The sequence below is a fragment of the Acinonyx jubatus genome, chromosome D2 (genome assembly GCF_027475565.1).
Source record: "Acinonyx jubatus isolate Ajub_Pintada_27869175 chromosome D2, VMU_Ajub_asm_v1.0, whole genome shotgun sequence".
NCBI classification, from domain to species: Eukaryota; Metazoa; Chordata; class Mammalia; order Carnivora; family Felidae; genus Acinonyx; species Acinonyx jubatus.
The window spans coordinates 85763590-85787125 of record NC_069393.1 but is presented as its reverse complement, the minus strand read 5'-3'; the positions used below and the strand labels follow the sequence as shown (position 1 = coordinate 85787125).

The 23536-nt window shown below is 56.2% G+C and overlaps 2 protein-coding genes across 2 annotated transcripts; both read left to right on the top strand.

Annotated features, from left to right (window-relative positions):
- The first annotated feature begins 4060 nt into the window (after nt 1-4060).
- ECHS1 (enoyl-CoA hydratase, short chain 1) lies at nt 4061-12265 on the top strand. Its single transcript, XM_027063477.2, has 8 exons — nt 4061-4213; nt 5364-5561; nt 6063-6190; nt 7200-7299; nt 8475-8579; nt 9060-9179; nt 10693-10760; nt 11750-12265. Exons 1-8 carry the CDS (start codon nt 4126-4128, stop codon nt 11813-11815), a joined length of 873 nt encoding a protein of 290 aa, XP_026919278.2. The 5' UTR covers nt 4061-4125; the 3' UTR covers nt 11816-12265.
- Nucleotides 12266-16072: 3807 nt separating this feature from the next.
- On the top strand, nt 16073-21829 carry FUOM (fucose mutarotase). The gene is made up of 6 exons (XM_027063490.2): nt 16073-17999; nt 18729-18797; nt 20258-20328; nt 20519-20617; nt 21249-21322; nt 21587-21829. Exons 1-6 carry the CDS (start codon nt 17915-17917, stop codon nt 21651-21653), a joined length of 465 nt encoding a protein of 154 aa, XP_026919291.1. The 5' UTR covers nt 16073-17914; the 3' UTR covers nt 21654-21829.
- Nucleotides 21830-23536: the final 1707 nt, after the last annotated feature.

The window sequence follows — 23536 nt, the reverse complement described above, 5'->3', positions numbered from 1 at the left end:
AGCCAAGATTAGTTTCCTACTGCCCACACCAATCAAAATTCTTAGTAAACAGTGCCTACAAGCATTCCCTTTGGTCTTTAAAAAGCCCTGACTTTTGGGGTGCCTGGGTGGCTCAGTCAGTTGAGCATCAGACTCTTGATTTCAGGTCAGGTCATGATCTCGCAGTTTGTGACCTCTGTGCAGTGTGGAGCCCACTTGGGGTTCTCTCTTTCCCTCTCTCTCTGCCCCTCCTCTGCTCTTGCCCTCATTCTCTCTCAAAATGAATAAATAAACTTGAAAAAGATAAAAATAAAAAACCTTGATGTTTTTTCCCTAGGAGGACACAATTTGGGCTGCTACCCAAATCTCTACTCCCCAAATTGCAATTCTGAGACCCCAAATAATGCTTTTGTTTTACTTCAACTCTGCCTCTTTTCTCAGTCAACACTGGTAAGATCAGGATCATGAGGGGTTGCAGGGGCCTATTTAGGAAGTTAGATTCTGCCCTGATCATTCCTGGATAAGAAGCTGGCCAAAACAGGGTCTGGGGGACTCAAACTTAATTCTGGCCCACTCCCCTGGATCTTCTTGTTTGACACAGCCCTACACCTTGAAGGCAGGGACCACTTGACTGAATACCTGCTCCATGTGTACCCCTGCCCCCAGCCCAGTGGTGGCCCATGCAGATGACATCTGAATGGAAGGCCTGGGTGCATGTAGAGGGTGATTGGAGAGAAGGCAAAGTCCACAACTTGAGTTTATGGCTGGGGAGAGAAGACAGCTAGGTTGACACCTGGGGGAGGGAGCACCTTAGTCCCCAGGCTGTAGGAAAGGACATCTCCTGCCCCTGTGTCCCTTCACTGTGGCACCACCGCCTGAATCAAACTATAGCTGCAACCAGCGCTGTGACCAGTAGCTGGGTCTGTCATCCTCGTCCCACATTCTTGGAAACAGAAAAGTCCCATGGCCACGACCGGGGCTGGACTACTTGGATGTGTCTGAGGCCACCAGCAGCAGCTCAAGCACACACAGGACACCCTTGTTTCTGTCATGAGCTTCTGATCAGCCCGAGGGCCACCCCGGCCATCGAGACTGCAACTACACAGTGATGTTGCCCATGTGACCTAAGTAAATCAGGTTGTCCAGTTGTAAACAGCTTTACTGATCACAATTCACATGCCATATAGTTCACCCGTTTAAAGTGTGCAATTCACTGGTTTACAGTATGTTTACAGAGCTGTGAAACCATCACCACAAGCAAGTTTGGAACATGCTCGTCACTCCAAGAAGAAACCTCCTTTTTAGCAGTGCCCCACCACACCCCTTCTGCAACCCCTGGCGATTACTAATCTGATTTCTGCCGCTATGGATCTGCCTATTCTGGACATTTGTGTAAATGGAGTCATACAATAGTACAGGGCCTTTTTCACTCAGCATATCGTTCACCCACATTGTAGCAGGTGTCAGTACACCTCATTTTATTGCCAAATAACATTCTATTGTATATTCTAATCCATTTTAATGCATTCATTGTATAGACATACCACATTTTTACCCATTAAGGTGATCAGCATTTGGATTTTTTTCCCACATTTTTGATACTATGAATAACACTGCTATGAATATTCGCGAACAAGATTTTGTGTAGACCTATGTTTTCATTCTCTTGGGTATATACGCAGGAGTAGAATTGGTGGGTCATATGGTCACACTATGTTTAACTTTTTGAGGAACTGCCAGACTACCTTCCAAAGTGACTGCACTGTTTTACATTCCCAGCAGCAGTGAATAAGCCTTCCAATTTCTCCACATCCTTGCGAACAGTTACCATTATCTGTCCTTTTTGGTTATAGCCATTCTAGTATGAGGTGATCTCTCATTGTGGTTTTGATTTGCATTTCCCTAGTGACTACAGATACTGAGCACCTTTTTGTGCGCACATTGGTCATCTGTATATCTTTATTGGAGAAGTTTCTGTTCAAGTCTTTTGCCCATTTTTTGGTTTACTTTTTAGTAACCGCTACACCAAACGTGGAACTTGAACTTACAACCCCAAGATCAAGAGTCGCACGGCCTTCCGACTGAGCCATCTAGGCACCCCTCCTTTGCCCATTTTTTAATGGTTTGCCTTTTTATTATGGAGTTGAAAGTGTTTTTATATATTCTAGACACAAGACCCTTATCACATCTTTTGTTTGCAAAAAATTTTTCTCATTCTGTGGGTTGTCTTTTCACTTTCTTCGTGGTGTCCTTTGGAATACAAAGGTTTTAAACTTTGCTGAGGCCCAACGTGTGTGTGTGTGTGTGTGTGTGTGTGTATGTATGTGTGTATGTATATATATATATGTATGTATGTGTGTATATGTGTGTATGTATATATATGTATACATATATATGTATACATATATATATATGTATATATGTATATATACACACACCACAATAAGAGAAACCTCACCAAAATAGAGTCCCGAGGCCAAAAGGGGGAGCCATACCATTCCATGTGGATTACAGGAATTGTGAATTACAGACCCAACCTAAGAATCCTTGGGAATAAAGGATCATCAATTACAGGCCCCTACAGGAAGAGGTGAACATTGCATGTGCACAAAAACAAGGACCACTCCTGCAACTCAGCCAAGAAACGCTCATCACCAGGAACTCTTGCTTCTCTCCAAAAGACTTTAGTTTGAGGCAGTGCCTCCCAAAGTCCTCCTTCTGCATAAACTAAAGTTCCTCTCCTCTGTTGCACTGGACTATAGCTGGCATGTCCCTAATTGCTCTTCTCTGCTATTTCCAAATAAACCCATTTTTGCTGCTAAAGTAAGTGACTTTTATTTTGAAGGTTAATACATTAGTTCTGTCACTTGTGCTCTTGTCCTCATGGAGGACAGCAGGCACCCTCCTCAACACCAGCCCTGGGGTCCCAGAAACTTCTCTCATGCTGGAACCATTTCATTTTGTGTGCCTGTTCCAGCCGTGTAGCCCACGCGGACACAGTCTCCTTTAGCACAGAGTTGGCAATGTTTCTGTTTGCATGAAAAGGTCTTTATTCCACCCTCAGCCTTGAAATAAACCTTGCCGAGTATTCGGTTCTGGTTTGAATTTTTTATTTACTTAAAACTCCAATTGTACTTTCCACTTGTAGACTCTGTCTTTTGTCTCCATTTGCAGAGCCTGCACAAGATACAAATGGAAGCCTGGTGTCTGAGCACTCGTAACTTACAACCAAAAGAATTTAAACTTACAAGGTCATTCTTAAAATTTAGTTAAATATTACTTTTATAAAGCTACCCATAATCTAGTATTCAGTAGCTACCTGGCCGCCAGTGTAAACAATCAGTACGGTGACGCACGCACGCTGTCTAGACCTACACGTACAAAAATTTCGGTGCTGGGGACTACGCAACACCGAGCGCGAGGGCCCGGGACGCCCCGCACCGTGTGCGCGGGAGGTGCAGCCAGGGACAGCACAATGTCTCCGCGGCGCCGAGCGCGCGGGGCTGCGGGGGCGAAGCACCAACAGAATGCCAGCCACCCCCGGGACAGCGCTCAGGAACCATCACTCCGTTCAGCTTCTTTCGGACCCCGCGGTCACGCTTGTCGTGCAGGACTGGGGGGGGGGGGGGGGGTGAGAGACCCAGGGCGTCCCCAAGGGCGCACAGGCTTGGGACCCCGCGCCCGCGAGCCCTGCCCCGAACCCGGCCTCCGGGAAAGCCGCGTGGGGGCTCGTCTCGGAAGTGGGGGGACACGTCCGGAACGGGGTGGCAAGGGCTGAAGGCTAAAGGTCAAGGTCAAGAAGAGGCCCCGGCAGCCCCTGGCGACCTTCCCGGGCACGTCAGGCGGCTTGACCGGGGTCCCCACGGGCGGTCAGACAGCGGCGGGCCTGGCCCTCGGCATCTTCAGGGCTGGTGTCCGCCGCCCGGGGCCCTCCAAAATCCCTCAGCCCACCGCCGCCACCCGCGCACCGGGTTTGGCTCCTCGAGCCTTGACCCCTTCCCCCGGCCTCGTCACGTCCACTTCCGGCACGCCGCTGGTCTCGCGATGCCCTCGCCTTCTCGCGACGCCGGCCAGGAGGCGGGCCGGGCCCTGACTGGCGGAGCCGGGGGCGGCTCCGCGGGGCGGGGCGACTCGTCCCAGAGCGCCATGGCCGCCCTGCGCGCCCTGCTACCCTGCGTCCGCGGCCCGCTGCGCCCCCGGCTTGGCTGCGCGGCCCTGCGCGCCTTCGCCTCGGGTGAGTGCGGGGCCGAGGGCGCGGACCCGGGGTGGGGGCCCGGCACCGCGGCCGCACCTGGGACTCCGGGGCCTGACACTGCTCGACCCCGGAGCTGACCCCTCAGCACCCGCAGTCGCCGCCAGGGCCTGACCCCGCCCCTCAGCACCTGCCGCCTCCCCCGCTGGGCTCCGGGGTTACTGGTGCCCCCTCAGTTGGGATCAGGACCACGTGCCGAGACCGCTGGCCGTTTCAGTTTGCTTGTTGGTTTTCGGGAGTTCAAGAGAAGGTGCATTTGGGGCCTCGGGATTGGAAACGGCCACGTGCTTGGTCCGGCAGGCCTCCAGTGCGGGCCGCCCGTGTCCGCTGCTGCCCCAGGTCTGGCCGGCCCGTCCCGCACTCAGCCTTCAGCCGGGGCGCGGGCCTCCCGAGGAGCGCTTGGCTTGTCCCTGAACTGGGCGAATCCCTGCCTCCTCTTCCTTTGGCGGGTACCCACGCAGGTACCCACGTGACTGCCCGCTGCCTGTGGTCTTACCCTCCGTTTCCTTGAGGTTCCCTTCTGCCCCTGACCTGCAGTCAGCAGTCGTTTCCCAGGCAGCATTCGTGCTGCTGCTAAGTATTTTCCGTGTCGCTCCCCAACCGACCCCCAGGGTGGGTGCCGATCCTCACCCCACACACACCTGTGGTTTCCCAGGTTACACTTCTTCCTCTCCAGGCCTTACTGACCCCCCAAATCTGAGCGGCCTGACCCTCCCGGCCGCGGCAGTCACCTTTTCCCTGTGTGTGCCTCCTGCTGTGTTCTGTCCGCAGCTTGGTTCTGTCACCGAGTTGGCATTTGTTGAAGGAACCTATGTCCCCATCCCTTGTTTCTGCAGGGTCACGGGATGTCCCTAGTGCAGGTTCTGGGCAGTGTTGACCAGCACATGCAGGAGAAGGAAGGCCGCTGTGGGCTGCTATTTATTGTTGGGTTTGCTTTCTAGCTTAAGGAAATGTTCACACTTCTGTGAGGGTAGAGACTGGTACAGAGGCCACCCATGAGGCTGAAAGCTGTGTGCTGCTGCCTGAGGACTGGGCCGGGGACATGTCAGGGTCACTCCGTCCACTGACGGGTTAAGTCCCGCTAGTTCGATGCCTACGTGAATGGAAATCCCTTTGTCCCCTCTCACCCCAGGTGCTGACTTTCAGTACCTCGTCACAGAAAAGAAGGGGAAGGACGGCAACGTGGGGCTGATCCAACTGAACCGCCCCAAAGCACTCAACGCGCTCTGCAATGGCCTGATCATGGAGCTCAACCAGGCACTGGACGCCTTTGAGGAGGACCCCGCTGTGGGGGCCATCGTCCTCACGGGTGGGGAGAAGGCATTTGCAGGTGTGTGGGCAGCATGGCCGCCGGTCAGCCAGGGGTTGGAGGGGCGGTCTGACCGTGGCACGTGGCATTGTAGGCACTTAGACCTCCGCGGCAGCATCAGAAGCTTTAGTACTTGGGGTTTCTTTAAATGTAAAGCGTAAACGACACCAGTATTTCTTCAAATAACTGCTCTGTCTGTTTAACATTCAAGTGTGCTCCACCAGCAAAATGAGTTTGAGAGGAATTCGGGTCCCCGACAGTCGGGTTTTATGTGCGTTGAGGGCTTAAGTGACTAATGAATAAGCCTTCTGAGTCCCGCTTGCACCTGGTTCCTATCCCGCGTTCCCTCTGTGTCACCTCTGTCAACAAATACCATGGTGTATCGCCTCTGTCCCTGCTGCTGGCTCTGTCCCTGTGGCCATCGCCTCACAGGTCCTGCTTGGCCGTTCCTACACACTCACAGCTCCCATAGCAACATGGGGTCTCTGCTCTCGTAACTGGGACCTTGTTTCCACCCCCCAGCTGGAGCTGACATCAAGGAGATGCAGAGCCGAACGTTCCAGGACTGTTACTCCAGCATGTTTTTGAGCCACTGGGACCGACTTGCCCGGGTTAAGAAGCCAGTCATAGCTGCTGTCAATGGCTACGCCGTGAGTGTCGGGCCACACCTCCTCTCAGCACACTGGCAGGCATCAAATAACCAATTTTTGTTTTGAAAAGGCCAGAGTGACCTGGGTGGCTCAGTCGGTTAAGCGTCTGACTTTGGCTCAGGTTGTGATCTCACAGTTCGTGGGTTCGAGCCCCGCATCAGGCTCTGTGCTGACAGCTCGGAGCCTGGACCCTGCTTCAGATTCTGTGTCTCCCTCTCTCTCTGCCCCTCCCCTGCTCATGCTCTGTCTCTCTCCCAAAAATAAATAAATATTTAAAAAGAAAAGAAAAGAAAAGGCCAGAGTGTAGTTACCAGCCAGCATGCCCCTCCTACCAAGTGACGCCAAAGACCCGGGAAGCACAGAGAGAATACATTACAGCACTGGCTTTTGTTAGTGGACGTTCAACCGCTGGCTTTCTGGTTCCTTTGTTAGGAGAGCCCCTCCGTCCCCACCGCAGCCCCCATGACTACAGGGAACGACTGCCTCTACTAGGTTATAGGCTGCGTTCTGCCTTTTGTGTACAGTTTTAATGGCTGCAGCCTGCCCTGCACCTGTAAACTGACAGCCTCTGCCGCCGTTGAGAGACGTGTTCTCCGCGTGGTAGTTCAGGGACTCTGTCCAGGCACATGGGCACTCAAAGGCACTGGGGCTGGTCGTAGCAAAGTGATGAAGGCAGCTCTGTTAGTGATCCTTTAACAAAGCTCCCCTTGGGTAAGCCGGGGTCAGCCAGTCGGGTTTATTGGACCACCATCCTGCCTGCTAATTCATGAACTCCCTGGCTGCCTTCGAGGCTGCCTTCGAGCCTGTGGGACCCACAGAGCTGAGAGAGTTTGCTGTTGGGCCCGTTGCCAGCATCGGCCATTTGTGGGTAACTTATGGGAACACGTAACTAACTTTGCATCTCTTGTGTGAATCTTGCTACTCTTGGGCAGGTTCATTTTAACAGAAAATTTAGGCAGATAGGGTGAATTTCTGACTGGGTTTCCTGGTGGCGCCTCATGTTTTGCAGCTTGGTGGCGGCTGCGAACTTGCTATGATGTGTGACATCATTTATGCCGGAGAGAAAGCCCAGTTTGCGCAGCCGGAAATCCTACTAGGAACCATCCCAGGTAAAGCGTGATGACCTCTCTAACGTAAAGTCTTCCTTCAGATAATTCTCTGGAATTTGCCCACGTCTCAGGAAGTGATGGGCTTTTCCACCAATAGACAAAAGCATGCAGCTTGCATCTGATGAGGGACCCCGGGCTGCCGAACGAGCACTGGCCCGGTGGCCACCTTTCTGCTCCCATTGCTACCTCTTCTGGCCAGCACACTAAGCCCCAGTGGACACAACAGTGCTCAGACAGTGGCTCAAGAGCCTCCGGCTGCGCAGTCTCCTTTAATGACAGCCCGATTCCTTGTCAGACGCTAGTAGGAGTGGCCGGCTGCATATTGCATTATAGTTGCAGTGATCTGGCTTGTGACCCCAGGTTCAACAGAGCAGGGAATCAGATACCGCACGAGGAGGCTGACGGGATCCGTGGGCAAACAGTGACCTCTCTGTGCCCTGGGGACCACTTGATGAGGACTCCTGGCTCACTTCCCCACAGGGTCTCTGCCCTGCATGTAGAGCCTGGAGCTCACAGTATCTCCTGAGCAGCCCGGCAGGCAGGGAGCAGCTGTGGGGTCAGATACGGGCAAGGAAAGCCCTGGATGAGCTCTGCTGACCACTGGGCTCTTCTGTCCTTGTGCCCAAGGCCTGCACTTCCTTGAAATAGTACCTGAGCCTGCTGGACTGTGGGTATCTCCCTCAGGTGGTCCCCTTGGCTCATCCTGGCAGCCTGGGGTTCAGCGTGGGGCAGATGACTGGGCAGATCACTGTTTTTCCAGCTGCAGAATGTCAAGTGAGCAGGAGGGTGAGTGGGGTGCACAGAAGCCAGCACTGGAGATAAAGATACACTCAACAGCCCAGGAGGTGGAGCCCTTGGTCTCACTTCATACCCTGAGGGCAGCAGGCCACTGTCAGAGGCCACCCCAGCTGCCCTCCAGGTTGTGCGGGGCCAGGGTCTGAGCAGTCTGACTCCTGCCAGAGAGCTGCTCATGCAGAGGACTCGGCCTGCCAGGCGTGGGGCCTGAGTAGGAAAAGGAGCCTCCCCTGAGGGCTTTAAGTTGCCTCCTTTCTGCCCACCTGCCCCACCCACGGGGCCCATCTTCACCCCTCAGAACTTGCTGGAAGTGTGTCTGTAGCGTCTTGGCTTGCACTGGCCATGAACTGGCTGTGACCTGCAGCCTTCTGTGCCTGCAGGTGCAGGGGGCACCCAGAGACTGACCCGTGCTGTTGGAAAGTCACTGGCCATGGAGATGGTCCTCACTGGTGACCGGATCTCTGCCCAGGATGCCAAGCAAGCAGGTGGGAGCCAGCGCTGCCCCATGGAGCCGCCCTCACGGGGAGCTGAGTAGAGAGGGGAGGGCTGTGTCCAGCTGTGCTTTCCGGTGTCCCGAGAACCCCGGGGACAGCTGCCTTTGTTTTTTATTGGGAATGCCCCATGTATAAAATAACTAAAACAAACATCTGGTTAAAGAATCATTAGAAAACCATCCTGTTTCCCAAGCCCAGTGTCAGCGGTGGGGGATCTTGGAGACCCTCGGCGGACACACTCCTTCTCTGTCCCTGGGGGACTCTCTCTTCCTAATTTATGTGTCTGTGAGAGCCTAGTGGCCCCAGCAGCAGAGGGCATCGGCCCCACCTCAGGGATGGCGTGGAGCCTTTACTGTGTCACTGCAGCCCCTTGTTAGCACCCAGAAGACCCGGGCTCTTGGCACAGCATCATGACTCAGAAAAACATAACCAGTGCTATTTTCCCATGTTATTTACCTTTTTGTGTTTCAGGTCTTGTAAGCAAAATTTTTCCTGTGGAGACACTGGTCGAAGAAGCCATCCGGTGTGCGGAGAAAATTGCCAGCAATTCCAAAATCATAGCAGCAATGGCCAAAGAGTCTGTGAATGCAGGTGGGGGTTCTGCCGGGAGGCGGAGGTCCAAGGGCCGGGCAGCACAGGAACAGTCGTGAGCCTCGAGGCTTTGGTTCTAAGTCATGCATCTTAACCCACCCTGGACAGAAATCACGAGGTTCTTCATGTTGTGATCCTGGCTCTTTGTAGAGTTCTAGTTTTTGGTTGCTGGCTACAGATTCTCCTGAAACCTTCTGAGTCCCCTTGCTGTCACAACCCAAGGAAGGAGCCAGCCTGAGGGACAGAGGGTGACGAGCTCTGGGCTACAGGGAAATGGGTGGGATGGGCAGGATGGTCCCTAGAGTGAAACCAGTCTGGCTCCTGAGAAAGTCGGCTCAGCCCCCAGAACCTGGCGGGGGATGCTTCCCTGTCTGCAGCAGGGTGTGGGCTGTGCCGTGGGCAGGGCCGGACGGGTAGCATAGGCTCGTGGACACCTTTGTGAACTGGGGTCAGCGTGCCTGCTGCCCCCCGTGGCTCCAGACTCCATCTGTTCTCTACCGGCCAAGCGGCTGTGGCCCTTCTGAGAATTTCTGGAGTTTTAACGGAGCACGTGGTCCAGGCCTTGGGGGTCTTGCCTGGTGCTGCCTAGAAGACCGTGGGCCCGAGATGGCTGCTGAGGCCCCCGGGCCTGCACTCATATGCGGGAAAGCTGGTCACCCTGGGCTGCCGCCACCTTACTTGAGTGAGCTGGTGTTTGTGACGCTTCACTGCGGGGGTGTGTGGGTAGCACACACTCCAGAAGCGGACGCTGCTGTTCCTGCAGAGTGTCCGTGAGGCCACAGTCAGAGGCACCTGCCACCGTTCCACCCCTTGCCCAGGACCTGCTGCTCCTGGTGCTCAGCCAAGAGAAACACTGCACCTTCGCCAGAAAGACGGGGCCCAGAGCAATGGCGTTCTTACTGCCCGGGACTCCAGGACTCTGTTCTGGCACAATGTTCCTTTTTCTGGTTTTCATTCCCTTTTTTGTTTTTAATAAATCCTTTTTTTTCTTCTTTTTTTGTAATTTTTATTTATTTTGAGAGAAAGCACAAGCAGGGGAGGGGCAGAGGGAGAGGGAAAATCCCCAACAGGCTCCACACTGTCAGCGCAGAGGCTGACACAGGACTCAGTCCCACGAACCATGAGATCATGACCTGAGCCAAAGTCCGAGGCTCCACTGACTGAGCCACCCAGGCACCCCTTTAATTCTTATTTTTTTAATGTTTTATGAAATACATCTACCTCTGTAGGCTCCCAGATTCTCTTGTGATTAGACAGAGTTGGTCATTAAACTCCTTTACTCATATCCTCACGCCTCTGTTTTTTCGGCCACTGGGCAGGAAGCTCAGGAAGCCCTCTAAGCAGGTGGCTTTGCTGATGTCTCAGCCAGGGAGGGCTTCCCAGGCTGCGGTCTCAATCATGGTGAAATTGAGGTTGATGTGGGTCAGCGGGAAATGTTCCCTATCACTGTAAAAAATTGATATGTTCCCACATCTAACACCAGAGTTCATGACTTCAGGATTTTCTTTTTCAGCTTTTGAAATGACATTAACAGAGGGAAACAAGTTGGAGAAGAAGCTCTTCTATTCAACGTTCGCTACTGTGAGTAAACAACACTCAGATGAGGCGTCACAAGTGTCCCAGCCATAAAAATCACGGAGAATTTCCTTGTAGATGTTTTCATTAGATACCATTTCTCTTTGGTTGAACCATTCACTTCCCCAGTAACTGGATCAGATGTATCCTGTCCGTGAGCATGATTTTCGCAAATAAGTGCAGTGTATGGAAGCTCTTACAGGGTGACTTCCTGTTACGGAAGGTCTTAGGAACTGCACTCTTAGACAGCAAGCTCCCGTACGTAAATGCAGTCCGCTTGCCCATAATTTTCCTAGATCTGTCAAATTGCTGGGAACGGAATTTGAATGTGTTCTGAAACTGCAACCCAGAGCTTCAGAACAGTGTTTTCTAGGATTTCTGACAGTAACCAAAAGGTGGTCAGTCTTGTAATGGTCATTAAAACCTCTTTTTTATCAGAAAGTCTTATGTAGGTGTTTCATAAAAGAGAGATTAGAAATAGCTTTGCCTGTCGAGGGAGTGAAGGTATGCGTGTGCATGTGTGCACATGCGCGTGCAGGGAAGAGTGTGTGTGTACGTGTGTGCACATGCGCGCACGCAGAGAAAGGTGCAAGGTGGGCTTGCACTCCGTGTCCTGCTCCTTGGCACTCAGGATACTCGTTGACACAGACCGCCACTAAACCAGGTGCAGAACAGGTGAATGACCCAAACACGTGCATCTGAGCTTCTCTGTGGATGAGAGTTTATTTGACATGTAAATCAGTGGCCCCTGAATGATCAGACCTGGGGCTGAGTGACATATAAAACTGCCATTTCCAGGCCAACCCTAAGTGGTCAGGGAATCTGGGTCACTCCCAGGTTTCCAGGCGATCCCAATGCAGGACCCTCCCTCCCGGTGCCCCCACTACTCTGGAAATTGGAGGGCAGAGGAACCCGACAGACTGAGCAAACCCCAGACAGGCTGAGCCCCGCGCTTGACAAATGTCCATCTCCGCCTTTTTTCCCTTTCCCACCAGGAAGACCGGAAGGAAGGGATGACTGCATTTGTGGAAAAGAGAAAGGCCAGTTTCAAAGACCAGTGAGCGCCTCTGTCTCCGCCTTGAAGTCTCTACTTAAAGAGAGAAAATACAGTCTGACAGTTGTAGAAGCAAATCAGTCCTTCTCTTGTAAAGGGCTGTGTGGGGGACACTCAGCTCCTCGGGGCTTGTGCTCTCAGTGGTGGGCAGTCTGAACCCAGCGGCCGTGAGAATCGGCACTTGGAGTGTGTTCACGTCCTGACTAAGCATATTCTTCTTAATCAGATTCTGCTCAGGACGCCGGGGGGCTCAGTCGGTTGAGCGTCCGACTCTTGATTTCAGCTCAGGTCACGACCTCACAGTTCATGAGACCAAGCCCCACGTCGGGCTCTGCGCTAACAGCACAGAGCCTGCTTGAGGTTCTCTGTCTTGAGGGTCTGTCTCTCTCTCTCTGCCTCTTCACCCTGCTTGCGCGCACACACTCTCAAAATAAACTGAAAATAATTCTGCTCACGAGCCTTTGGCGTGTTTAAGTTTTTACTCAATTTCAGGAACTGAGATAGTGTGTACAGCGTGTCACGTTCAGATGGAAGTGTGTCCCCTGCTGGGTCACTGTGTGGTTTCACAGCCAGTGAACGTGCCGCTCCGAGGGTGGCGCTGCTGACTACGTGGCAGACATAAATAGCATCGTGCCTTTCTTCTCTGGAGGTGAGCATCACATCGCTGTGCAAACTTCCACTTTGTTGTTGTGACGACAGTCACACAGCACAGAAGTCCATAAAGTAAGTCACCCATCACACAGGGTAACCACTGCTAACAAGCACGGAGCTTTCTAGATATTTCTGTGCACACGTGCACACATGAGTACGGAGCTCAGTTTTCTTTTTTATAAAAATGGAATTCTGCATCCATGCTTCTCCAAAGTGCACTGACTGGTTGTCTTCTACTCCCGTCCTACTAGTGCACCCTCTTCTCGTGTTTGACGAGCATTCTTTTACTTGTGGTAAAATATATGTAACGTACAGGTTACCATCTCGTCCGTTTTTAACTCTCCAAGTGTGTTCGCGGTGTTTTCCCTGCTGCCCATCTCCATGCTGCTTCATCCTCCGAACAGAGACTCTGTCCCCATTAAACACTAACCCCTGTTGCAAACCGTGACCTCTCAGCCTTGGTGCTGCCTCAGCCACCTTCTTTCTGTGTCCAGGAATCTAGTGTGTTTCCAAGTTCTGTCCAGGTCATAGCACACAATGGAGTTTGATTTCTTCTCATGGCTGAGTAATGTTCCTGTGAGCATCCCGCCCGATGGCCCTGAAATACATAATTATGCAGGTATGTTGTGGTTTATTTCCCCTGGTGTTGGATATTAGGTTGCGTCCAGTATCCAATTACCAGAACTGTGTGCAAAACACCGTGGTGAGCATTCTCTGTGTGAATCTTCGTGCTTCAGCGTGAGCGTGTCTGTAAGATTTTGAGAAGTGAGCCTGTCAAGGGACAGGCTGCCTGTGACAGGGACCTGCCCTACCCCGTCCCATCTAAACTCGTCGGCTAGCCTCTCCCTGGTGCTTCTCAGGGCCAGGCAGCCTGAGTCTCCGGCACTGATGTTAGGCACCACATGCATCCGAACCGAACCCCTGGGGTGTTTGCTGGAATGCACGTGCCCCCAGACCCGGACCAGAACCATGGGGGCCCTGGCATGTGAGGTCTCCAAGGCATCCAGCGGAACCTGCGGTAGGAGACCGAATTTCTACAGCACGTCTCCTCTGTTGGCTTCAGACTCTGGTGGGCCAGCTGCATCCCCTGGATCACACCGTGCAGGGCACTGGGTAATGGAGGGACCCCAGTCACAGGAGGCCACCCACACCCCACCAGACGTCTGCTGCTCAATTCTTGGGCCAGCATAGCATGGTGCTCCAAACCGTCCCTTACCAGGTCCATGAGCAAAAGCCCTGCAGCACAGGACGGAGACCCATGTCCTGCCTGAGAGCTTCAGGGGTGAAGCGAGCAGTCACTACCCCAGGGCAGGGGCCCAGCCTCAGAACATCATCGGACCCTCTGAGGTGAGGCCGGGACGTGAGCATCTACGGGTGAGCGCCGGGCACCATGGGGACCCAGCTAGCTGTCGACGCTGGTGCATGTGGCACAGCAGCTGCCGGTTTACTGATGGGCCCGGGTGAGGGGAAAGCACCTGCCAGCTGCCACGCCATCCCCAGCCCTCACCCTGCCAGCGTTGCTCTACAGAGACAGCCCCACCTGTCAGGGGACGGTGAGTGCTGCCCACAAACCAGGGCAGAGCTCTGCCCACGCAGGGACTCGTCCAGGAGCTGAGCCTCAGAGCGCACATCCCTGGGAGCCCTCTCTCCCTGCAGCTCAGTGGTGACCCGGGAGCACTCATGACAGTTGCCTCCTCCACTGTGTCCTGCAGGTAGGTGTGGGCAGGTAGTCCAGAGGCTGGAACACAGCTGAGATCATTTCTGGACGTGCAGATCCAGTCACAGTCTTGGGCTGGGATAGGGCCAGGAGTGTGTACCCCCCGCTCCAGGAAACGAGCTGAATGCTTGACAAAGAGTTGAAATGACCTTCCGTAAAGCTTGGCTGTCTGAACACCTTAGATGACATGCTCTTGTGTTTTGGTTACATTTGTGCAGCAAAGCCGGGCACTGGGCCCACAACAGGAATTCTGATCCTATGCAGACCGTTTGCCCTGCAGGTATTAGCGCTGCGGGCTTCACCCAGGACCTGTCTGTTCTCCTGTGCTTCGTGGTCAGAAATCAGTGAGTTTGGAGCAGGCTCCAGAAGGGAGGTGTTGAGAGGCAGGCGGGAGTTCCCCTGCTCCCCGGGGCTGAGAGTGCAGACAGAAGGCAGGGTGATATTCTTTACAGATAAGCCTCGGTCTCAGACCATGTGACATGGGCAGAAGTAGGTACGAGGGAATGGGATTCGGGCCGCACCGAACAGGCTCTCTGGGCAGGTCACCAGAAAGCTGGGCATTCTTCGGGCAATAGATGTGGAAATACTCATTTCTTAAAGCTGAATGCATAACTGAGGATTTGTGCTGGATGGCATAACACCTATCGCAGATTCTAGAATGAACAAGCAGAGGTGTCCGAGGAAAGAAACCTGAAAGTTGGAGAAATCCATTTGTTTAATTTTTCACAGGCATGAGGCAGCAGCCTCTGTAATTTGATCGAGCAATGTGCCCCAGGATTGTGAGGAGCTGGGGTTTTTCTTTTTTTTTTTTTAATGTTTATTTATTTGAGAGAGAGAGAGAGCAGGGGAAGGTCAGAGAGAGAGGGAGACACAGAATCCGAAGCAGGCTCCAGGCTCTAGGCTCCAGGCTCCAGGCTCCAGGCTCCGAGCTGTCAGCACAGAGCCCGACGCAGGGCTCGAGCTCAAACCGTGAGATCATAACCTGAGCCAAAGTCGGACGCTTAACTGATTGAACCACCCAGGCGCCTCCTGAGGAGCCAGTTTTGAGGGGCCCATCCGAAACTTGTCTTCACACCCTGTCTTAGCCGTGTGCAGCCAGAAGCCAAGAAATTGTTAAACATTGAACATGCACGTCAGAGTCTCCGTGTGCCTCACATGTCTGTATCCACAGGGTTATTTGGGCTCCAGAACTTGGCAGAGACAGGAGCCCACCCCCTAGGCCTGGTGGAGTGAGAGCTGGTTTGGGGGCTCTGGGCTGAGCTGCAGGGAGGCTAGCACGCGGCCACAGGCTTTGCCGTGAGTGACAGCATCGCTGGCAGCCCTGAGCAGGACACTGCCTGGGGGCCACAAACCCCGAGGCGAAGCTCCCACTCCCTTGGAGTTAATGGACTTCTGGCCCCATATTGTTTGGGATTTTGATTTGTTTTGAAGCTGAAACCTTGCCTTACTTATCTCTCTGTACCAGATTGGCTTCTCCCCTCATGTTTGCACACTTCCATTTTGGAGTTCAAACTGCTCAGGCACAACCCTCACCCAGGGTGGAGGCAGCCACTCGGATGGCCCGGGTACAGGCCCTGCTGGCCTTCCCCTGCCCCCCGCCCCCCCCCCCTCCCCCTTCCAGCCCCTGGCGGCTCCTGCCTTCACCCTGCCCAACCGGGCAGCCCAGGGCCCTGCGTTCCTGGCCCTGCCAGATGCCAGGCTGGTTTCCAACTGTCTCCTCAACCAGCCAAGCACCCCAAGGCCCAGCAGGAAAACACAGAGACGTCTTTTCTTTCTTTCTTTCTTTCTTTCTTTCTTTCTTTCTTTCTTTCTTTCTTTCTTTCTTTCTTTCTTTCTTTTTCTTTTTTTTTTGCTGTGGCTTTGTTGTCTTTCATGTACAGAACCTTCCCAGGAGAAGCCAGGCCTCCCAGCATTCCCAGAACCACAGGGCTGGGGGTCATGACAATAGCACGGACCACACAACCCTGAGTCCATGTGGCAGTGAAGCGGAAGAAGGTGGGCTCCAGAAGGAGAGAGCCTGCCCACGGCTCTGGGTCGGGCCGTCTCCCACTGGGCAGGTGAGCAGGGCCGCACTGTGAGGTGAGGCCCTGGGGCTAAGGGCCGGCTGGAGCTGAACAGGATCCCCATCTGCACACTGGGCAGTGAGGTTTGGTGGTGGGTCTTTACGTGGGATACGACCAGACCAGCACACGTGTGCACATCTGCTCTGCTGTCTGCCCTCCAGCCCGAGTGTGGGAGCAGATGGGAAGAGAGTAGACACAGATTGAAGGCCAACGACAGTGTTGGTGGGGCTCTTGGTGTCCATCTTAGCAGGGCCCAGGAGCCACCTGCATCAGCCAGCTAGAGCTGTGTAACAAATTGCCCCTAAACTTAGTGGCTTAGGGCAGCAATCACTAGCCGTTCTCACAGTCTGTATGGGTCAGCTTGTCTTTATCCCACTGTGTCTGGGGCCTAAGCTGGGGCCTCCTGACCACTCACTCACTCTTCTGGTGGTTGGTGCTGCATCAGCGGGGCCTAGCTGGAGTCAAGGACCAACATATCCACCAGGAGGTTCTCCGTGTGTCCTGGGCTTCCTGCCAATATGGTGACTGGGTTCCCTGGACAAGTGTTCTGAGGATAGAATCAGGAGGAAGCCGTGCTGCCTTTTATGACCTAACCTCAGAAGCCAGACAGCACCATTTCCAGCATATTCTATTGGTCAAAGCAGTTACCAAGGTCCACCTGGTTCAAGGGAAGGGAATAAACCCCGTCTTTCAGTGGAGATGTGCCCGTGGCACTGTGGGATGGCAGTTAGCTACCGGCTACCAGGATCAGGCCCCAGAACCTGACAGAGCCCTGGACACAGACAGGCTGTGGGGTGCCCTGCTGTGGAAGTGGGCATCTTCCAGCAAGGAGTGTACAGGAGGTGGTGACACCCTGAGATGGTTGGTGATCCTGGCTCTTGAGGGAGCCCAGCATCCAGATTCCAGGTGGCAGGGACAAGGGTCAGCAGGCAGGGGACTCTGGCCAGCTGAAGGCAAGGTGCTCCCTCTGTTTACTGGAAGGAGCTGTGGATCCAGCACCCCCCCCCCCAGTCTGGACACCCCATCTTGGGAAGGTGGGGGTGGGAAGATCCAGTCTTGAGGAAGGCTGGCAGGTCAGAGCACTGCTGTCCTGGGATGGGGCGCTGTACCCCAGTCAGTTACCTGAGGGGTGTCAGCAGGCTGACACTTGGGGGACAGGGTAGAAAACGCCAATGGGGTGCTCCCAGCACACCCACTTAGCCCAGAGGCCACAGCTGCCTGCCCTCCAGGGTTCCCCCACCCCAGGGCAGGCCGGCGGGTGTCCTGAAGGAAGAATGTTGGTTAAAGAAGTCTGACAGGTCTGGTCACCCGCCCTTCCCCACTCAGCGACACCAGAGACCCGGCGGTCTGGGGTGCGACTGGGGGGCTCAGCCTGGCCTGGGGGCGTAGCGGAGGCGGGCGGGGAGGCCGCGAGGGGCTGCAGCGGAGAGCTCGGACCACAAACACACGACGCCCGGGTCTTGGACGTGGCGGGGAACGCGAGGCCCAGGAAGACGCCTGTGGGGCTGGGCCGGTTGTCACCACCCCTGCCCAGGGTCAGCCAGCGCGGCTCTGAGCTTCCAGCCCCAGGTACGCCTCGCGCGGTCCCGCCCCTTCCGTCGAGGCCCCGCCTGCTCCGCTCCAGGCCCCGCCCCTTCCGTCGAGGCCCCGCCCCCCGCTCCAGACCCCAGCGAGCATGGTGGTGCTGAAGGGCGTCCCGGCGCTGCTGTCCCCCGAGCTGCTCTACGCCCTGGCGCGGATGGGGCACGGAGACGAGATCGGTGAGCGCGGCGGGGACAGGGCCTCGGGGGCCCCCACCCTCGGAAGAAGCCGGGCAGGTGGCCCGGCCCAGGCTGTGGCCCGGCCAGGAGACGACGACTCCCGCTTCCAGGGAAGGGTGGTGGGGGCATTGCATGGGCCGCCCCATCCGACTTCCCAGTAGGACACTCCCTCCTTCCCCGTCCCGCGTCCTTTAGGAAACTGAGGCCCGGGCGGTGGCCCAAGCCCCTGCCCCGACTTTGGTTGGTCCCAGAAGGTCACGAGGACAGCGACCCTTGCTCCAGGCAGGGCTGTGTCCGGGAGGCCCGGCCCCTCCATCAGCCTGGCTTTTGGGGGTGGGGGGGCGGCCAAGTTCCCAGCTCCGGCCTCAGGCCCAGTGTGCTGTCTCCAGACCCCTTCCCAGACGGCCCCCGAAGGGTCACACCAATTTGTTTGCGGCGCTTTATCTTTTCCTGGGGCCGTGGGCCTCGGACGGGGGCAGCTTCTCAGGACGGGGCGCCCCTGCTGGGTGGAGGCCGCGGGTCCAAAATCCGCCCTCATCCTGGAAACACCTGCAGTTTCTACACCACTGGGAAACTCCCTGTCCCCTCCCCCCACCTCTGATGGGAGGGGTCGGAGAGGGCAGTGAGCAGGTGACCGGAGGTCTGCGCCCACCCACGAAGTTGCAAGATGGGCTGCGCAGACCCAAGGACCCACCAAAGGATGTCTAATCAGGTTGGATGGCTGTTCAGTTTTTGCAGACGTGAACTTCCCCACCTCCTCCATATGCAGGTGTGGCCCGGAGGAGATCCGTGCCGACGGTGAGTTGGCCATCTCTGACAGGGTGGATTAGGGTGGATGGGCAGTCGTCCCCGCTCTCGGCTCCCCAAGTGTGGCAGCTCTGTCCCCATCCCCACTCATTCCCCAAGCACCCACCAGTGAGCCAGGAAATCCCGGTACCAGGACCCTCTTCAACTCCAACCCCAGAGATGACCCTGGGCCTCCTGCTCCATCTGAGACACCACTTGGTAACTTCATGCAGTGCGGAAACTGAGGCCCAGAGCCTCATCGGCTGGCTGAGCACTAGTACAACCAGGTCAGGTGTTCACTAGAAATCCCAGTACTGGTGGCCTGGCCTTACAGGCTCCAGGTGCCCACGTGCTCTGTTTCTAAGACCCTCTGACCCTAAGGGGTGGGCAGGAGGCTTGACTTGGAGAGTCCTGGAACCAGATCCCCAAGGTGATAGAGGTAGCAGAGTTGTACCGAGAGTAAGGTCTGGGCAGGGGGGATAAGAGCAGCAGCGTCCTGTCCTACCTGGGCTGGCACTGGGCTCAAACTGGGCATGGCTGTTTCCCCGCCCTCAGCGATGCCGTGAGGGGAACATGACTCTCCATGGAGAGGCGAGGTCACTGAGGCACAGAGATGTGAAACGTGGGCTAACCCCTCCCCCGCCCCGCCCCGGACAACGCAGGCCAGTGGTCTGAGGCATGTTCAGTGGGCTGCCAGCTCCAGACCCAGTGGCCTTGGCTTCCACTCCCTGCTGACAGAGATGAGCCAGCTGTGCCTCAGTTTACACCCTGAGCCAGATGACCCAAGGAGGATGGGTCGTGGGAAAGGCCAAATGCTGGGAGGCAAGGAGCAGCCAAGCCTCCAAGCGACGCGCACACCCTGCGTGTTAGTGGAAACTAGCAGTTAGGGGTCAGAGCCCAGGCTTGCGGACAAGTCAACCACCAAGAAGAACAGAGAAGACGGCAAAAGGAAGTGCTCTCGGGGTTTCTCACCAGCAGTTTCTGTATTTCCCAGTTTTGTACGATGCGCACAAGTTCTTTAACAATCAGGACCCAGTTCTACGGGAGAACAGGGGCCGTGGGGACAGCCTCTTCCCAGGCCCCACTGTGCTCACCACAGGATAAGAGTGGCAACCCCAGGGGTCATGTCAGGGGACTTGTGGGCTCAGGAAAGTGGCCCAGGTGCCCTTCCTGATAGATGACTTTGAGGTCACCACCAATAACCTGTGTAGTGCAGTGAAGGGGGACGGGCAGGGCAGGCCCAGAGCCAGGATGGCCACAGGGCGGGGAGATGCCAGTGTGGCCCCAATAAGTGTCCCCAGGCAGGCAGCACGTGCCTGCAGGGCCTTCTCTGTCCTGGGCCCAAGTACATTCTTGCTGGCCAGCTGAGTGAGGCCCAGGGGGAACGGTGTGGACAGGCCAACAGGGCAGGTGGCACCATCGGCAGCCAGGTGGGAGAGGGCTGGAGTCTCAGGCTGGTACTGTGCCCTCAGGCCTGGGCATCCCACAGCTCCTGGAGGCCGTGCTGAAGCTGCTGCCCCTGGACACCTACGTAGAGAGCCCGGTGAGTACCTTTTCCACTTGCTTGCTTCTTTGTCAGACCTCAGGGGGCCCACTTGCCTTGAGTGGGGAGGAATGTGTCCCCAAAGGGCTCTGACCCTGAACGGAGGACCCCTGAACTGTCACCCAGTGTGGGGGCCTGGTAGCACCCAGGGCAACCAGACAGACCGCGAAGCTAACCCCTCTGTGCCTAGGCTGCTGTCATGGACCTGGTGCCCAGCGACAGGGCGAAGGGCCTTCAGACCCCCGTGTGGAGGAGCTACCAGTCCATCCTGTCCGGGGCCGGCTGCACGGTGAGACTGCGGCCCCACCAGGAAAGCTTCACCTCCTTGGAGGCCAGGAGGAGCACAAGACCGAGGCCCCAAATTCCATGCTACAGTTGTCTCAGCACTTGCCTTCCCTCCACAGAAGAGTGACCCTGGGGATGTGGCTGTGCCCTGCCTCAGGATCCTGACCTGGCTTCGCCTAGGGTCCCTCCCCCACGCCAGCCTGTCTGAGCGGAGCCAGGGGGAAGTGGGGTGCCCCGGCCCCTGTCTTGTGGTCAGAGGCCTGGCCAATGCCGTGTGTCACCCGCACATTGTGAGGGGGTGGGCTTGTCCTCCAAGGACCACCCGCTGGCAGGTGTGTTGGGCAGGACCCACCTGAGGAGTGGATGCTTGGGGCTTCTGTCCTGGGCAGGCACCCTCCTGCCCTCAGGCCAGCTCCAAGGGACACAAGGGCCCCAGGCAGGTGGCCACCACAGCCCCCCATGCTCCTGCCTGTCCAGCCCTCACAGCTCAGAGGCCAAGCATCCTTGGGACCCCAGCAAGGAGAGCCAGAGAAATGAACCTCAGAGCAGCCATGTGACCTCATGCCCCTGCTACCTGCTTGGGCCCTTGAGGGTTTCTGAGCAAGGTCCCTCGACCATGACATTTTGCCTTCCAGGACACCCTGGCGAAGATAGAGAGGTTTGAGTTTTATGCGCGGGCCAAGAAGGCTTTTGCTGTTGTAGCAACTGGGTGAGTTCTGGCCAGGCCCATGGGGTCCTGCTGGTCCTGCTGGGTCTGGGCCATGCTGGGCCCTCCTCCCCACTCCAGAGCCCCCCCTACCCTCTGCTCAGCCCTGCCCTGACTGAGACTGGATGCCCCACTGGGAATATGACTGCCAAGGGATTTGCCTGATGACCGGTCCCTGGATTAGTCTAGCACCTGGGGTGAAGGTGGGCCAGGTGGGTGGCAGAACAGCGGGCCCCAGCCTGGTGCTCAGCTCACTTCCTTATGCAGGGAGACAGCCCTCTACGGAAACCTCATCCTCAAGAAGGGGGTGCTGGCCCCCGACTCCCTCTGCTAGGCCTGGCGAAGACCACAGGGCCCAGGAGGAAATCTGGATCTCTGAGCCAGACGACAGACGAGCTGGCCCCGCTCTGGAGCACCCAGACTGCAGCCAACCAGGAGCCCTGGGGGGCCAGGCCAGTCCTGGGAGGGGCCTGGGACTGGGATGCACCCAATTTATGAAAATGTCAGAAACCAGTGGTTTGTCAGTGTCCAGAGGCCTCAGCAACAGCCCCACCCTCACAAAGACTTGTTTGGTTCTAAGCACGAGGGAAGCCATTGGCTCTGTGGAGTGCCCATCCCTCCGTCCCCTTTGCTGCCTCCTCAGGTGGGAGGTGAGGCCTCCCTCCCCCCTGTAGTTTGAGACAAGAGCTCACACAGGTGGAGTGGAGACTGTGTGGGGGGCTGTGACTATGCAAGAGGCCTGGAGGTGGGTGGAGCCGCTGCCCAGGTGGCCCTGAGTGGGGAGACGTGGGTGGCCCTGGAGAGGACCAGGCAGGCAGGTGTCAGCACCTGGTCTGGATGCTCCGGGAAGTAGGGGGGGGGGGGCCGTCTCTTGTTCTCTGTTCTCTGTTCTCTGTCTCCAGTGGTTGAGTGCCTCCTGAATACGCAGCAGCCTGAACCATCCTGGGAAGTGGGCGGGTGAGGGGTAAAGGACAGGAGAGCGCCCCTGGCCCAGCAGGCAAAGGGCCAGCCGGCCTGAAGCAGTGTGGAGGAGGAGGCTGTCGTGGCTTCAGCATGAGGCTTGGGTTGGGCCTCGGGGTGGGAGGCATCCTGCCACCACTGCCCTGGACCCCAGGGTCTCCCCAAACCCTCTCCTTTCCCTCCAGACCTCTTTCAGCCATGTGTGTGCAGGAATTGGCATGACCAGTGGCCCTCCGGCCTCAGAGCCTGGGGAAGCGCCCCTGCTTGCGACCAGGAGCTGGTGTCCATATGTCGAGGAGAATCCAGAGGGCAGGCAAGCCCACCGGGCTGCAGATCTGAGGCTCTACCTGAAGGGACCCTGCTCTGGGCCAGTTACTGCCGGGGCTTAACCTCAGACCCCTGACCCCACGGCCACTTCTAGCCACACGAAGGCTTTTCTTTAAACAGCTTTATTGAGACTTAACTGACAGAATAAATTGTACACTTGTAAAGTGTACAGTTAAATGCCCTGGGGTATTGTCCACTCTTGACAGGCCTCTTGCCTCTGCCAGTGTCTCCTGTCCTGAGGCTTGCACACCTCAACTGCACACTCCCAAATCCCCAGCTCACCCGCCTCTTGGTGCCCTCAGCCACATGGCTGTGCCTCTGGGTTGGAGGAAATGCCCGTGAGGAACCTTGGCTCCAGTAGTGCTGGAGAGAGACTTGGCCACAAACGCCACCCTGGGCTGCCTGGGGCTGTGGCCACCACTGACCTTGGATCTGAGCTGGGCACCAGTCCCCAACTGCCCGCACCCAAGCTGCTTAGAGATGGCCGTCCCCGACCTGGCAGGGGAGGGACCTGAGGGACTGTGAACCCTCCTGTGTGCCATGCAGGATTCACTTCTGCCCCCCCTCCGCCCCCCCCCCCCACACACACGTGGGTCTGGGGTGACCCAGACCCATGCAAGGTGCACAGAGGTGAGGCTGAGACTCACTCTGTCCTGTTAGGGCAGGACCTTGAACAGGTCGCTGTCCAGTGTGGGGTCTCCTCAGCGGTAACATGGGGATGACAATGCCAGGCGGTGAGACGTGAGCCACCAGGCAGAGCATCAGGATGAGGGCCACCGTTCAAGTCCTCAGAGGCACTTGGGACCCACGGAAGGACACAGGGAGCTCTGGGGCTTATGAGGTCACCTTGGACAAGCCCACCATCCCCGGAGCAGCCAGGTGCCTCAGAATTGAGAGCTTGGTGGCCTCTGCCTGGCGCTTCCTTCTGTC

What these genes read in the sequence shown, in the direction of transcription:
- FUOM (XM_027063490.2), top strand. Translation starts at nt 17,915, where the DNA reads ATGGTGGTGCTGAAGGGCGTCCCGGCGCTGCTGTCCCCCGAGCTGCTC. An exon ending in GGGGCACGGAGACGAGATCG is followed by an intron (nt 18,000 to 18,728) that starts GTGAGCGCGGCG and finishes ATGGCTGTTCAG; the next exon opens with TTTTTGCAGACGTGAACTTC. An exon ending in TGTCCGGGGCCGGCTGCACG is followed by an intron (nt 20,618 to 21,248) that starts GTGAGACTGCGG and finishes TTTGCCTTCCAG; the next exon opens with GACACCCTGGCGAAGATAGA.
- ECHS1 (XM_027063477.2), top strand. Translation starts at nt 4,126, where the DNA reads ATGGCCGCCCTGCGCGCCCTGCTACCCTGCGTCCGCGGCCCGCTGCGC. An exon ending in CCTACTAGGAACCATCCCAG is followed by an intron (nt 7,300 to 8,474) that starts GTAAAGCGTGAT and finishes CTGTGCCTGCAG; the next exon opens with GTGCAGGGGGCACCCAGAGA. An exon ending in TCTATTCAACGTTCGCTACT is followed by an intron (nt 10,761 to 11,749) that starts GTGAGTAAACAA and finishes CTTTCCCACCAG; the next exon opens with GAAGACCGGAAGGAAGGGAT.